This window comes from Pan paniscus, chromosome 7 (assembly GCF_029289425.2).
Source record: "Pan paniscus chromosome 7, NHGRI_mPanPan1-v2.0_pri, whole genome shotgun sequence".
In the NCBI taxonomy this organism is placed as follows: Eukaryota; Metazoa; Chordata; class Mammalia; order Primates; family Hominidae; genus Pan; species Pan paniscus.
The window spans coordinates 26067247-26083661 of NC_073256.2; the positions used below are offsets into that span (position 1 = coordinate 26067247).

General features: G+C 36.8%; 1 protein-coding gene across 1 annotated transcript in view; it reads left to right on the plus strand.

The window, feature by feature from the left end:
- Window positions 1-16415, plus strand: part of TNKS (tankyrase) — a 219638-nt gene that overhangs the window by 58540 nt on the left and 144683 nt on the right. The window contains exon 3 of the mRNA XM_003805333.7: window positions 996-1091. Within this exon, the coding sequence (XP_003805381.1) occupies window positions 996-1091 (96 nt within the window). The remainder of the gene's footprint in view (window positions 1-995; window positions 1092-16415) is intronic.

Below are 16415 nucleotides of genomic sequence, written 5' to 3' on the forward strand. Positions count from 1 at the left end.
TGCTAAAGAATGTATGTGCTTTAGCATGGAACTGTCATGAATGAATGAAAATTTGGGACTCATCAACGGTAGTGCCTCATAACTTACAATTGAATTTTACTTACTGGAACAACTTTTTAATACATTCATTGATTTAATCATTGTTTGGGTAGTATTACAGCAACAGTCTCCTCCTCTCCTGCCCTCTCCACCCTCCCTACGTATACACACCACATACCAGATGTGGCTGATAAATGCTTTGCATTAATATATCTGGATTTTACTTAGTGATTTTTTCTTTTGTAGGAACCTCCATATTTAAGAATTCCCAGTAGCTACTTTTTACCCAACATGGCAGGCATTACATTCATGCCTTAGGATATATTATAGTGATTGAGTTTCTGTTTCTAAACATTTTTGATGGAAAGAATAAGTATAAGAGGCAGTTCCTTTTTGCAGCTCCACTCCAGGGGACCAGGGTTACACACATTACTATGTCTGTTAAACTTCTTGGAAGCCATCCAGTATGTTATGGTGAGTTTCATGTGCAAGTGGTGAGCCACTAAAAGGCTTGCACAGTATTATAACTATTCTGAGGAGAGGAAGCATTTGGAAATTCAGCAGTAAAGCAGCGACAGCAACAAGCAGCCACAGTGGTAGTAAGGAGAGGGCAGGTTCACAGTTGGCATATTTCACAGTGTGAGCCAGCGAGCACATAGCTTCCCATACTGCTGCTTGAAGGAGGCAAACCAAAACTCTACATTGCAAGATTTTTCTAGTTTCACGTTTATGATGTTAAGTCATGTGATAATATTGTACCATAAGTTGCCAACTTCATTTCACTCTAGAGAGGCTCCTTTGCTGCAGTGCTTTTTTGCTTTTTTGCTTTTTTTTTCTTGAAAGAGAAAAAATTTGTGCAATGTATGTTTATGCCTACACCATGCCGAGACGACACTTACCAGTAAATAATCTCTGTATCCCCGAGGTAAGATATTGTTTCTGCTTTCCCTGCACAGTGCTGCTGCAGCACGGAGCTGATCCAAACATTCGGAACACTGATGGGAAATCAGCCCTGGACCTGGCAGATCCTTCAGCAAAAGCTGTCCTTACAGGTAAGAAGACAGAGAGCTACCGAATGATTATATCTGTGTAACTCCTTACTTGATTTTATAAAATCTTGTTATGCTGAAGTTTTCTTTTCACTGATGAAGCTAAGCAAATATATCTGCCATTATCTACTACTTTATTATTGATTTGATATCTGTCTCATTAATTGCTATGCTGTCGTAAGCATAAGCAGTAAGGTTGTTGGTCTACTTAGAATGATAGCCTTAAATCATAACATCTTTTACTCGTATTTTAGTCATTTTTATGGTTTATATCATAATTTTTCTGTATCTCATCCTCTCAGTTGTTTAAGACCTTTACTGTTGAGCAAGCAAGGGCATTTATATTACTATAAAAGTAGTTTTGATTGGAAAGACAACCTGCTGCCTGCTGCCTTATTTCTTGGATCGATAGTTAAATAAAATATGCCGCTGCCTCTCCCTTGCCGCCCCGTTTATACTTTAATCATATGTTTTCACTTTTACCATGATAGCTAAGTTATTTTTAACTGAGGCGTTTATTATCTTTTTACTTCAGATAATGCAAATTTGTGGCTTAAATATTAGTTTTATTAAAGCAAATGCCAAGAACCAGCAAAGAGGAAATGCTAGAATGGAAAAGGTCTCTCATAATAATATAGAAAATAGTGCTCTAAGTGTTTTCATTGATCTGCATTCTCAAAATGCTGCATTGGATCTATTTTTGTTTTTATTCTTAGCATCTGAGTCCTGCTGCCTTTGCCCTCTTTTACTTAACTGACCTTCGTAATGAGCCTCTGTCACTGCAGTGCTAACAGTATTGTTTTAGGTTATGTGAAAGTAAATGACTTTTAACTTACCTTTTAAATTTGCCCATGGTCGAAGAAAATAAATGTTTTGTTCTTGTTTAAGTTTAGAGTCCATGGTGTGAAAATTTAGCAAAAATACTGAGGTGAAGGGAAAACGTTTATGTACAGAAAGCTTTGAAAATCTATGGAATTTTGCTTAATTACTCTGCATAGAAAAACAACTTTGCACTGTGCTAAAATTAATATAATTATTGCTCAGAGTAATATGACTTTTCTCAATCAAAGATTAGTGTATTTAGTTGCTGGATAACGGTAACATACACTAGAGTAATAAACCTACTTAAATTAGTGTAGATAAGAAATTTAAGTATAAATATATAATTTTAAGTAGTGAAATTAAAATACATAGCCTCGGGCCTGCTCAGATTCTACAGCCTTTCAGTCTCTTAACAAAGCCCTGGGCAACAATAGCAGCTTTAGAGTGGTCTCTGACCAAAGGAGAAATACAGTGCATACTAACAGGGGTAGGTTATAAATGCTGAGCAAGACTCTTTCTATATCTAAATGTCCTCCCTCTGACCTTTCCTTCTCTCCAACTCTCAACACCCGCTTTGTCCATTTGTTAGATACATTTAATGCAACAACGCTTTTAGATCTACTTTCACTTTTTTAAAAGGCAAAATTTAATATAAGTTATTAACAAGAAACTGTATCCTAATTTGTAATGAATTTCAGGGGAGATTATATTGGATGTTGTTAGTTTGGGAAAGAGCTTTGGAACAATCACTTGTGGAGACCCAAGATTCCTGGAGGACAGATATCACATCTACTAAAATTGACTTGAAAGCCATCTAACACTGTACTTTGCTTAGATAGGAAGATATGAAATTCTTGGTCATAATACTGATTTAGAGTCATTTGTTCTTTTCAAGAATATCTCTAGAGTCATTTAGAGTTAATTGTTCTTTTCAAGAATATCTACTTTTTTGGAAATGATCTACAGCTTTTCAGATGTGATTTAAAAGGAAAAGTCTAGTAATATGGTTAATTTTGTTGAAATATGAACCAGTTCTGTTTCTACATTCATGCTATATAATGCAGTGAAATAACACTTAGGTGAAATGTATTCCAAAATGTTTTTCTGCCCATACAGGTTCTCTAATAAGTAATTCTTTCCAGTGGAATTATGGTGAAAGAATTATTTCCAGAGCTAAATTTAAAATATTAAACATTAATTTTTTTAAAAGGGTTTCTTTTGAAAGGAATGCCTTAGGGTTATTAGAGATCATTCTGAGTAATATGTCATTCTTTATTTTCATGCCAGATGCAATTGTAGTACCCTTACTTACCTTGAGAGTGAAATTTTCCTTCTTAAATATTTTTTCTTTAGGAATTTACTTGCTGCAAATCTCTTTCCAGTATCTCATCGTTTTATGTTATTACTTTTGCGCATTAGCCTAAACTGTGTACAAGTATTTATGTGTTTTCCTTAAAGGCAATTAACAAAGTGACAATCTCTTTTTTGGTTTTTTTTTTTTTTTTTGAGATGGAGTTTTGCTCTGTTGCCCAGGCTAGAGTTCAGTGGAACGATCTCAGCTCACTGCAACCTCCGCCTCCTGGGTTCAAGCGATTCTTCTGCCTCAGCCTCCCAAGTAGCTGGGACTACAGGCATGTGCCACCACGCCTGGCTAATTTTTGTATTTTTAGTAGAGACGGGGTTTCACCATGTTGGCCAGGCTGATCTCGATCTCCTGACCTCAGGTGACCTGTCTGCCTGACAGTCTCTTTTTATACAACGTTTACAAATATTTGACTAATACCATCTTATACATAAGAATACATGTTTTTTAATAAAGCTATACAAAGCAACAGTGTACCCTTAATTTTGCAATTAAGGGACCCTAGCACATAGCCATTGGTTTTGGATAGCACACTTGGGTATTTAAATGAGAAGACTGACTCAGAGAGACTCATCATCCTCTTTGCTGAATTATTGTGTAAGTGAATGGTAGACTTAGAAGAAATCTTGAGGGCTTTCTTTTGTTTTTCTGCTAATAACTGAAGTTCTGGTCAATAAACTGAAGGATTTGGAGGTATTTAGATTTTTTGTTTGTTCATTTTTTGTTTTAAACAAGGGTATGAAAAGTCAAAAACAGCCTATGTAAATGTTATTGAAGAGCAGTTTTTGTGTGTTTTGATTATAAATTTTTTAAAGTAACATACTTTTGGCCTTTTCTTTCTGATTGTAAAAGAAATACATTCATTTGGAAATTGAGAGAAACAGGAAAAGGATGAAAAAGAAAAATCATTTGTAATTTTGCTACTTAGAGATAACATTTTGGTGTACTTTATTTATAACCTTTTCGTCTGTGAGCATCCCACTCTCTTATTTCTCTTTAATCAAATCAGCCTAATGTGTTATAAACTGCTTAATAATACATATTTTTCAAATTTAGTTACATAAATGTTCCCAAAGGCATTAAGTACTTTTCTACAACCTGAGTTTATAACAACTTCATAGTACCTGAGTATATTTTGGTTTTTTGAGCGAATTCCCTAGTGTTTCACATTTAGGTAGGTTGTTTTCAGTCTTTATTCTTCCTTGTGAATTTAGAGTCATTTAATCAATTCTGTTGGAAGTGTGCTTCATCAGATTCAGTCTTAGCATCCATGGACATGGTAGATACCTCTGTTCTTGACTTTGAAGTAAGGAAGCTTTGTAAAATGAGGAGCTTTCTTTTTTAAAAAGGCTACACTGCATGTGGTATTATGGGAGAGCCACATTTAAGTTAAAGGTGGTTGACAAAGGGAATGTTTGTTGAAGAGGGCTAGAAAGTAGGGTCTTTGTTAATTATGTGAAGGAGATTCTCTGGGCAGAGTGGAAAGGATAGAGGGAGCAGTGAAAAATTGAATCAAAAAAAGAGGTAAGAGCAGATTGAGCCTGAGAGTTTGGAAAAGGATAGATAACCATAGGAATGTTTGTCGTTGTCAGGACCAAGGATGATGGGATGTAAAGTGAGTGAGTTTAGATGGTCACAGCATTGCTAAGATGGTTGATCCTAGTGTTTTCCTAGTGTATTTAGGGTTAAGGGGATGTGGAAGGAGGATATGTTTGCATTCAGGTGTCTCAAGAATAAATTAGCTTTAACCTGGATTCATTGCACTTCTGTGGAAATCCAAATCTATGATTTGATGGGTAGCCTCCAGTCTATAAGGAATCAGCTGTGGCTCAGGCCACCAGCAATATTGAGGTGTCTGTTGTGTTCTTGCTGAGACTGGCTTAGTAAGTCAGCAAAATGTATCCGAAATCCTTTGCTTTTTTTTTTTTCTGCTGACCACCTCCTGCTGCCCTTCAGATAAGACCAACATCTTTAGCATAACCAGTGAGGACTTAAATGCTCTGTACCCTGACCACCTAGCTTTGACTACTAGATTTTGCTGAAACCAAAATTTGGAACTCTTTCCTTTTTTTTTGCAACGGAGTCTCACTCTGTCGCCAGGTTGGAGTGCAGTGGTGCTATCTTGGCTCACTGCAACCTCCGCCTCCCGGGTTCAAGCGATTCTCCTGCCTCAGCCTGCCAGGTAGCTGGGACTATAGGCAGGCGCCACCACGCCCAGCTAATTTTTGTATTTTTAGTATAGATGGAGTTTCACCACGTTGGCCAGGATGGTCTCGATCTCCTGACCTCGTGATCCGCTGCCTTGGCCTCCCAAAGTGCCTGGATTACAGGTGTGAGCCACCGTGCCCAGCCGGGCACGGGACTCCTTTCTTTGCCTCACACTTTGTATCCAACCTATCAGTATTTCAGGTCTACCGTACTTTCAAATTCCCAATCTGACCGTTTCTTACCATCCTCACTGCTTTAGCCCTGGGCCACACCTTCATCCTCTGTTTCATGACAGCAGTAGCCTCATAATGGATCTGTCTGCCACTACTTAAACTTCGCTCAGTTCTCTTCACTGCAGCTAGAATGGTCTTACTAAAGCATAAATCAGCTCTATAATCAGAAAATTCTTTAGTGTATTCCCACAGCCTCTGAATAAAATTCAGATTCTTTAACAGTGGCCTGTCCTGATCTGGCTCCTGCCTTGCATTTCTCTGATCTTGTCTTCTACTGTATTCTCTCTTGGTCTCTTTGCTTCAGCTACAGCTGGCTGCTTGCTGCCCCTCAAGCAGATGAAACCTTATTCTGTGTCTGGGCTAACATAAGCTATTTACTGAAACTGGAACACTTCCCCAGTTCATCAGTTAAATCTCTAGTTCAAACGTCTACTCCTCAAAGACGGCTTCTTGTCCCTGGTGCCATCAGCCTACTTGATTTCCTTCATGGATTTATTGGTATCTGGCATTGCATTGTGTTGTTGTTATTTGTCTCAGTAGAATGAAAGCATCACAAGGGTTTGGACTTTTGTCTGTCTTGTTTACTTCTTTATCCCCAGGACTCAAAAGAATACATAAAATGATCAATCAAGTAAATATATCTAAGGTCCGATTACTGATAATTGGGGGCAGCATATTTTCCAGGTCATATAAATACTCATTAACCATTAATTATTTGACATTTTATGCCAATAGTTTTAATAAATTTTTAGCTTCCTAAAAATAGTTTTGAATTGCATATAGTCATATACATTTCTTAAAACTTAAGTGCGTTTTAAAAATGTTTTAATTGGTAAGATGGATGAGGTTTACTGAGTTTTTATCAACAGATTTCTCAGATGGCTCTTATGATTGAGAACATTCCAGTTCTGGAAAGATGAAGCTGCCTGCAGCTGTCACATCAGACATCCAGATGTCAAACTGAGGCCTTATTTTTGCTTTTTTTTTTTGAGACGGAGTTTCACTCTTGTTGCCCAGGCTGGAGTACAGTGGTGCAGTCTCGGCTCACTGCAACCTCCACCTCCTGGGTTCAAGCGATTCTCCTGCCTCTCAGTCTCCCAAGTAGCTGGGATTACAGGCATGTGCCACCACGCTCAGCTAATTTTGTATTTTTAGTAGAGATGGGGTTTCACTATGTTGGTCAGGCTGGTCTCGAACTCCTGACCTCAGGTGATCTACCCACCTCAGCCTCCGTAAGTGCTGGAATTACAGGCTTATTTTTGTTTTTTTCTTTAGGCTGTTGTTCTGTTAGTTTGCTGTTTTGCACATTAGCTATACTATAACCTGGCATATTGCATACCATGTGTAATACATGTTTTACTGTCAGACTATATGATTATTTTTCTCATGCTGTTAATCTGAACTTAAAGAATTACTTATCAGTTATTAGAAAGTCTAATTATACAGACTGCATCCTAGAAAATAAACTACAAGCAGAAATAAATCTTACCTTACTTATTAAGAAAAGTTGTATATTTATCTATCTGAATTTTTTTAGGGGAAATTATTTTTATAATAAGATGAATTTCTGATTTTAAAAGATTGCCTTTAGTATTACAGCAAAGGAAGTTAAAAGGCGTTACTGCTGAAACAAAACAATGTGAATACTCATTTTAAATATATGTTAAAATGTTAATTTCTTGACTAAGAAAATTATATGAATAGTTTAATCTTGTATAATTTTGGACATGAGCAGGAAAATTTAAAGTTTTCTATTAAACGTGGTTGAAAGACTTTTTTGAAATTTTTAAAATATGAAGACAATTTAGGAGAAGAATGTAAAACTCACACCTTTTAAAAAAGATTATATCTGACATAAGAGATTAATTTCAATTTTCAAGTGTTGTTTGCACCGTGAAGGAACAGCTAAGCTAGTTTCTTTGTTTTTTTTTTTTATTATTAGCAGCAGGTATTTGTTTCATAGTTCATACTGAATGTTTAGATTCTTGCAGCAAGCAAACAAGTTAGCGTTACATAAAATACAGTGACAAGAATAATAGCTGACACCTCCTGAATCCTCCTTTGATCCAGGTGCTATTTCAAGGGCGTTGAATGCTCACAGTGAAGCTATGAAGTAGATATTGTTATTGTACTCATTTTTACAGATGGAGAGGTTAAGTTACTTCTAAATTCACAGAACCATCAAGAGAAATTACAGGAATTTGAATTCAAGCAGTTTGGCTCCAGGATCAATGAGTGCTCTCATATGTGCAGAATCAGACTTTTTACCTGTTTGTTCATTTGGAAGGACATGGCATGGCCTAAAACAAAAATAAAATTAGAGTGGCCCCTAAATATAAACTCCAGAGCTTAAATCTAGTCTGTTAATATAATGTTCTTTTTTAGATTAAAGATTATTCCTTTTGAAAGACAAGTTACCTAATCTTGCCAGTAAGATTCATCATCATATTATTATAATAAAATGGATTAATTTGGTAATAAATTGATTCTTTGAACTTTGCATAGTAACCTTCCCTTATCTGTGGGGATATGTTCCAAGACCCCCAGTGGATACCTGAAACCACAGATAGTACTGAACCCTGTACAGACTATGGTTTTTCCTATATGTACATACCTGTAATAAGGTTTAATTCATAAATTAGGCACAGGAAGAGATTAACAACTATACCAATAATAAAATAGAACAGTTATAATGATAAACTATAATGAGAGTTATGTCAGTGTGGTCTCTCTCTGTGTCTCACAATATCTAATTGTACTGTATTCACCTATTTTCAGACTGTGGTTGACTGGGGGTAACTGAAACCACAGAAAGGGAAACTGCAGATAATGGGGAATATCATAAATGATCTTCTTCAGTCTTTGCTCTCTAGTCACTAGGGTTGATGAACATTCATTTGAAACCTAAAACAACTAGACTCTGTATGGAAAGATGTAGTATTTAAAGTGTTTGATCTATTGATAGGTAAGAGGCAGATCAAATAATGTAAATAGACCTTAAGTTAGTTATAGATAGTAACCTGTGTACAGGCATACCTCAGAGTTAGTGCAGATTCGGTTTCAGACCACTATGAAGAAGCAACTATTGCCATAAAGTGAAACACACTTTTTTTTTTTTTTTGGTTTCCTAGTGCTTTTGAAAGCTGTGTTCGTACTATGTAGTGTACAGTAGCATTATGTCTAAAAAAAGTACTACCTTCATTAAAAATACTTTATTGCTAAGAAATGCTAACGAAGTGAGCACATGCTGTTAGAAAAATGGTTCCAGTAGACTTGCTGGATGCAAGGTTGCCACAAACCTTCAATTTGTAAAAAATGTGTATCTGCAAAGTGCAATAAAATGAGGTATGTTGTTTATGGAGTGGGAGGGAATAGAAACTAACTTTCTGGGCTGGGTGCTGTGGCTTATGCCTGTAATCTCAGCACTTTGGGAGGCCAAGGCAGGCAGATCACTTGAGGCCAGGAGTTCAAGACCAGCCTGGCCAACATGGTGAAACTCCATCTCTACCAAAAATACAAAATTTAGCTGGGCGTGGTGGGAGGCGCCTGTAATCCCAGCCACTCCGGAGGATGAGGCTGGAGAATTGCTTGAACCCGGGAGGCAGAAGTTGCAGTGAACCGAGATCATGCCACTGTACTCGAGTCTGGGTGACAGAGCAAGAGACATCGTCTCAAGAAAAAAGGAAAAACAACAACAACAACAAAAAAAAACCAACTAACTTTCTGTTTGGATAATCTCGCCACTCTAGTACTTCAAGTCCTTCCAATGAATCTTCTTGTGTAATTAAAGCCACCAGGCTTACATCATTAAAATCAGCATGATCTTTTAACTCATCAAAAGTGACATATTTGTGAAGCATGATAACTTGTTAGTGTATACTCTGAGAGCAGCTGTCATTTTCCCTAGTAAATTATAGCAACTCTGTAGCATTTGTATTGCAATTTGGATTAGAACTTCAACTACAACCAAACTGGTATTTTAAATGGTTCTTTAAAATATAATAAATTACTGTTAATATTTGCTTTCTTAAAGTAGCACATGTAACATTAGAATTCATTAATGCTTTGCTATTGTAATGGTTACTAGCTCTATTCTTTAAGATTTTTATTAAACTTTTATTTTGACATAATTGTAAGTTCCCATGCAATTGTAAGAAATAATAAAAAGAAGTCCCTTGTACCCTTTTCCTAGTTTCCCCTAGTGGTAACACCTTGCAGAACTGTAGTGTAACATCACAGCCAGGATATTGACATTGATGCAGTCAAGATGTGGGACATTTCTATCATAGAAATACATAGATACTGTTTTGTACTTTTCTCTACTTATAATACCTTTAACTAGTTTTTTTAATTAGGATAAACCTGGCCTTATAGAATGAGTTAGTTTTCCTTTTATTTTCTGGAAGAGACTGTAATGTGTTAGTAATACATTCGGCCCTAGGTGTCCTCAGGGGTACTGGTTCCAGGATCCCCTGAAGATGCAGATGTTCAAATCCCTTATAAAAAGTTACATAGTATAACCTATGGAGGCATATCCTCCCGTAAACTTTAAATCATCTTTAGTTATAATAACTAATACAAAGTCAGTGCTGTATAAGTAGTTTTGTTATACTATATTTTATTTGTGTTATTATTATTACTATTTAAATCTGTAGTTGCTTGAATCCATAAATGCAGAACCCACAGATACATAGGGCCAACTGTATTTCTCCTTAAATGTTTGGTAGAATTCACTAGTGAAACCATTTGGGCCTAATAATTTCATTATTATTATTATTTGATTCAATTTTAAGTAGGTCTAAAACTAATTGGGTTATTTATTTCTTCTTGTGTGAGTCTTAGTTATTTATGTCTTTCAAGGAATTGGTCAGTTTCATCTAAGTTGTCAAATTTGTGCATAGAGTTGTTTTTAGTTTCTTTTTATCAGATATTTGGTGCCTGCAGGGTCTGTAGTAATAATCCCGTTTCATTCCTGATATTGGTAATTTGTGTTTTCTCCTTTTCTTTGTCAATTTTATTGATCTTTTCAAATAACCAATTCTTTATTTCATTGTTTATTTAAATTCTTTTTCTGTTTTCAATATTGTTGATTTTTGTTTTTTATTATTTCCTTTTTTCTGCTTATTTTGGGCTCATTTTGCTCTTTTTCTGGGTTTTTGAGGTAGGAGCTTAGAAAATTGACCTTTTTTCCCCTTTTTCCTAATGTATGTATTTAATGTTATAATTTTTCTTTTAAGTACTGCTTTTGCTATGATTCGCACATTTTGATTTGTTCCATTTTCATGTTCATTCAGTTAAATTTTGTATGTTTTTAAATTTCTCTTGAGATTTCGTCTTTAACCCACAGACTATTTAGAGTATGGTTGTTTAGATTCTGTTTGGAGATTTTTCTCCTACCTTTCTCATGTTACTTTCTAGTTTGATTCCATTGTGCTTGAACAATACTCTGTATGATTTCAATTTTTTGATTTTTAAATCTTTATTTGGACAAAGGTAGGACAAAGTTCATGGCTCAGGACATGGACTATTTTTGTAAATGTTCCATGGGCATGTGAAGAGAATGTATTTTCTGATGTTTTTGGATGGAGTGTTCTATAAATGCCTGTTATTAATAGATTCTGTTGGTTGATGGTATCATTGAGTTCTATATCCTTGCTGATTTTCTGTCTGGTTGTTCTATCAGTTGTTGAGTAGTGAAGTTTCTAACTATAATTGTAGATTTAATTATTTCTCCTTTAACTTCTATCAGTTTTTGTTTCATGTATTTTGTAGCTTTGTTGTTTGTAGCTTTGTTGCATACACATTTAGGATTGTTATAAATGTGATTGACCCTTTCTTCATTTTATAAAAACTCTTTCATAATTTTCTTTGCTCTAAATTCCACCTTATATGATGTTAACATAGCCACTCCTGCCTTTTTAAAATTGAGATTTGTGTGACACAGATTTTTCGATTCTTTTACTTTCAACCTGCCAATATCATTATATTTGAACTGAATTCCTTTTAGATGGCATATTAGTTGAGTCATTTTTTCTCATCCATGCTGACAATTTGTTTTTGAATTGGTATACTTAGGCGCTGTGAGATTTATGGCAAATTCCTCAACTCTAGAACTGTAAGGTAATAAATGTGTGTTGTTTTAGCTACTAAGTTTGTGATAATTTATTGCTGTAGCAATAGGAAACTAGTACAGTATCTATTGGTTGTCTTTTTTATTCAGTTTGAGATCTTCATAGTTCTTGGTATGACAAGTGATTTTCTGTTGAAACCTAGGCATGTTGCGTATTATGCTGTAAGACCCTGGATCTTACGTAAATTTGTTTTAGCTGGCTTAATTTGACGCACTCCGGCAGGAGAATTGTGGGGGTTGGGGAAGGACACTGCCACCTTACAGTCAGTTGTGGGTAGAAGTCTAGGTTCCCTATCTGGTCACTTTTGACACCCATGAGGGAGTTTTTAATTATTGCTGCCTCTCCTGTCAGTGTACTTGCTTGGGAATGCTATAGTATTTATTAATCACAATGGCTATACTATAAAATGTGTTTTTGGTCTTCAACCAGTTTCCTGGCATACAATTCCTAAAAATATTTAGAATCTTCGAAGTCATGTCTTTTTGTATGCTAGTGAGTTTACTGATGCCTGGCAGTCTCCAGGTAGCTTCAGGATGGAGGCTGGTCATTGGATAGACCAGAGCATAATTAGAGGGTTGGACTTTCAGCCCAACCACTGAGGAAGGGAGAGAGGCTGAAGTTTAAGTTGATCACCAGTGGCCAGTAGTTTAATCTGTTGTGCCTATGTAATGAAGCCTCCATGAAGACTCACAGAGTTTGGAGAGCTTCCAGAGAGCTGAACATGTGGAGGTTCCTGGCAGCTGGTGCTCCAGGGATGGCCTCTCCCCCTTCCCATCCCTTGCCATATGCATCTCTTTATCTGTATTCTTTATAAATGCTTTATAATAAACCAGTAAATGTAAGTAAGTAAGTGTTTTTCTGATTTCTCGGAGCCACTCTAGTAAATAAATTAAACCCAAAGAGGAGGTCATGGGAACCCCAGTTTATAGCTGGTCAGTCAGAAGCACAGGTAAAACAACTTGGGATGTGTAATTGGCATCAGAAATGGCAGGTAGTCTTTGTGGGACTGAGCCCTCAACTTGTGGGATCTAATGCTGTCTCCAGGTAGTGTCAGGACTGATTTGGAGGCCATCCTGCTGTTGCCTGTGGCAAAATTGCTTGCTTGCTTGCTTGCTTGCTTGGTGTTTGGGGAAAACTCCCCACACATTCAGTCACAGAAATCTTCTGTGTTCATTGTGGTGGTGCCAGAGCAGAGGCAAAACTGTTTGTTTGTGTTTTTCCACTCACTGTTTGGCCTATTTTGTTGCTGTAATCAAGAAATGAATGTAGCTGGAAAAAAGAAAAATACATGTGTAATTGTCAGATTTCACTTGATAATCATAACCATAAATCTCAAGTGTGTTTTTATCCTTGCCTCAGCCATTTCTTTTTACACATTTTTAGCACTCCTTCAATTTTTTCCTCTCAGCTTATTACTTTTTTCATATTTCATTGAAAAAATAGATGCCATCAAAAAGAACTTATTGCTATCACCAATTCTACCAACTTAGCTGCAGCTGCACTCATGTACAATGCTTTCCTTCTTCCTTCAATGGAGAAACATCCTGCTTCTTTCTAAGGCCACCTCTCGTCTACTTTTTGCTCTGGATTTCATTCCATCTCACCTTCTCAGGAATTTGTTTCCTGCAGCTATGCTCTGCTTACTGGTTTATATCCATCTGCTCATATGTATTGAATTTTGGTAGCTCACATCTTTTACAATAATAAAATAAAAAAAACATTCTTTTGTGTCAATTCTCACATCACTCTTTAGTCACCTGTTTTTCTGCTTCCCTTTAGAGTATAAGGAACTGCCCATGGTTGCTCACTACTGTCTTACTTTTTAGTCTGAACTAAACTCACCTGGTACTGTTTTCATCCCTAACGACTGTACTAAAATGCCTTTTTGCTGTTGTTATTGTTTGTTTTTTCTCCCTGAGTTTTTCAACAAACTCTGTCTTGCATATCCGTTGGCCATTTTCTCGTGGAGCCTCTCAGCCGCATTCAACAAAATTTATTACAACTTCCTTTTTTAGATGGTCTTCTAATGACTTGCAAGGTACAAATTCCTCCTGCTTTTTTTTTTTTCTCTCATTTCATCGATAGATCTTTCTCATGATGATTCTTTCTCTTCTGCTCCACATCCAGCTATTAGAAAGACCCAGGTTAAGTCCTAGGATTTTTACTCCTCCCCATCTAACTTTGGGGTGATTTCATCGAGTCCATTTTAAATGGCATCTATGTGCTAAAGACCCCTCTCGTTCAAACCTCCTACGTTCCAATTTATAGCTCTAGTGTTGCTCTGCCCTCTTCAGAGGTACATATCCTACTACCTACTTGACATTTCCAAATGAGTTGTCCGGATGTCTCAACCTTAACATGGCCAACACAGAATTCTTTATCTCCCTATCCAACCCTATTGCCATGCCCACCAAACTTGAACCCCATTCTTTCCCTCTCGGGAAATATTACCACAAGCTACCCAGTTGCTCCAGCCAAAAACCTACAAGTCGGACTTTATTCTTCTCTTGTTGTCTTACCTTGTGTTCAGTTCATCATCCAGTTTTGTTGGTTTTACCTCCAAAATCTATTCCAAATCCATTTTTCTTAGTTGTTGTGACTGCCAGCAAACATTCTGATTTATACTAGGTCTCACCAACTTGTAGTCTGTAGGCTGGTTTCAATGACCTGTTTGTTTCTGGCCTGCAATGAGGTAAGGGGCTGGCACTAGAATATAAATCAATGGTATCACTAAGCACACCTTTAGTTTACTTGACTTCTTTTTCTAATAGCAAGACTTCCTTGTTGAAAAAGCAGTACATTCTGATGCAGACTCCTAATCTTGCCGAGCAGTGACATTGCAGCCCAGCTGTAGACTAATAGCTGATAGCCCTCTGACTGCTGTACGTCAGGCTTCCTTAAGCCTGTTCTCTACATAGCAGACAGAAACTTTTTTAAAATGTTAACTAGTTTATTTCATTCACCCCCTTAAAAATCTTTTCACTTGGAAAAACATTCAGACTTTTAATCTGGCCCCTATCCACCTGTCTGACTGCAATGGTTAGTACTTTTCCTGTTGCTCCTGTATTCCAGCCACAGTTGCCTCCTTGCTGTTACTCAAGTTGGTATCTCTCTTGGGTTCTTTTTCTACCTTTCTTCTCTTCCCAGTCTGCTGGTTGCTTTGTTTGAAATGTTCTTTTCCTCAAATTTTTGCTTAACTACTTTCTCTTTTTGGTTTTGTTTGTTTGCTTGTTTGTTTTTTGAGACGAAGTCTCGCTTTGTCGCCCAGGCTGGAGTGCAGTGGTGTCATCTCGGCTCACTGCAACCTCCGCCTCCCGGGTTCACGCCATTCTCCTGCCTCTGCCTCCTGAGTAGCTGGGACTACAGGCACCCGCCACCATGCCTGGCTAATTTTTTGTATTTTTAGTAGAGACGGGGTTTCACCGTGTTAGCCAGGATGGTCTTGATCTCCTGACCTTGTGATCCGCCCGCCTCGGCCTCCCAAAGTGCTGGGATTACAAGCATGAGCCACCGTGTCCGGCCAACTACTTTCTCTTGATGTTTAGGTCTCAGCCTAAAAATCACCACTGCTAATAAGCTCTTCGTGACCTCTCATATAGGCTAGTATCTAGTACAGCTACCAGTCACCCTGTATATCCCGTGTCTCCCACTGTCTGCAATGATTTCATTTACTTACTGTTTTGTTTATTCATGGCCTGATTCCCACCCCTGACTTTCAGTACTGGCTTCATAAGAAGTCGATTTTTTTCTCTTTTGTTCATTGTTATGGTTCCAGCACTCAATAAATATTTGTTAAATGAATGATCATTCCGCCAGTGGGTGCTTCATAGACTAGCACTGTTATATTATAGCAGCACAACATGGTAAAATCAAAACAGCATACCAGCAGTATAAAACGTACAAGAAATATTAGGAAGGCAAGCTGGAATTGACAATGAGAAGATTTGAAAAGGGACCTTTGATAAGTTGTCTTATCTGGTGGTTGGTTTGTTTGTTAAATCTGTGTTGGTCTGTGGGTCTCAGAATCTGCAAGTTCTACTTTCAGCTGCTCTTAAATAAACTAACAGACTTACTCTTCAAATAATTAGATAGTTACAAAAAACCCCAGCAAATCCCCATCACATTAATGGGGGGAAAACACTTCTTATTTATAAATTCATGCTATATAAAATTTCCTATAATAGAGTATGCAATGTCTGGCCCATACTAGTACTCCAATAATAGCCTTTGTTATTGAAGAAAAATTACAGAGAATTAGTTGTTTGCAGACTGCATTCAGAATTGTCATTAGGTTTCTGTAGTCTAGGCAGAATCATCGTAAATGAATGAAATAACATATCAAGAAAGAGATTCTAAAGCTTTTCTATTCAATTGACATTTTTTGATTACCTTATGCTCTAGAAACATTCTCAGATCTTTAAAAAAATTAAATAATTTTATCCAGAAATTCTTTACTATATCTAATGTAAAGCCTCCTTTTTACTGTATTTTCTCCTTGACGAAGCAGTACATACATTTTCATGAGCTTTTCTAAAATCTTCATTCATTTATAGAAGACCTTTATTAATTT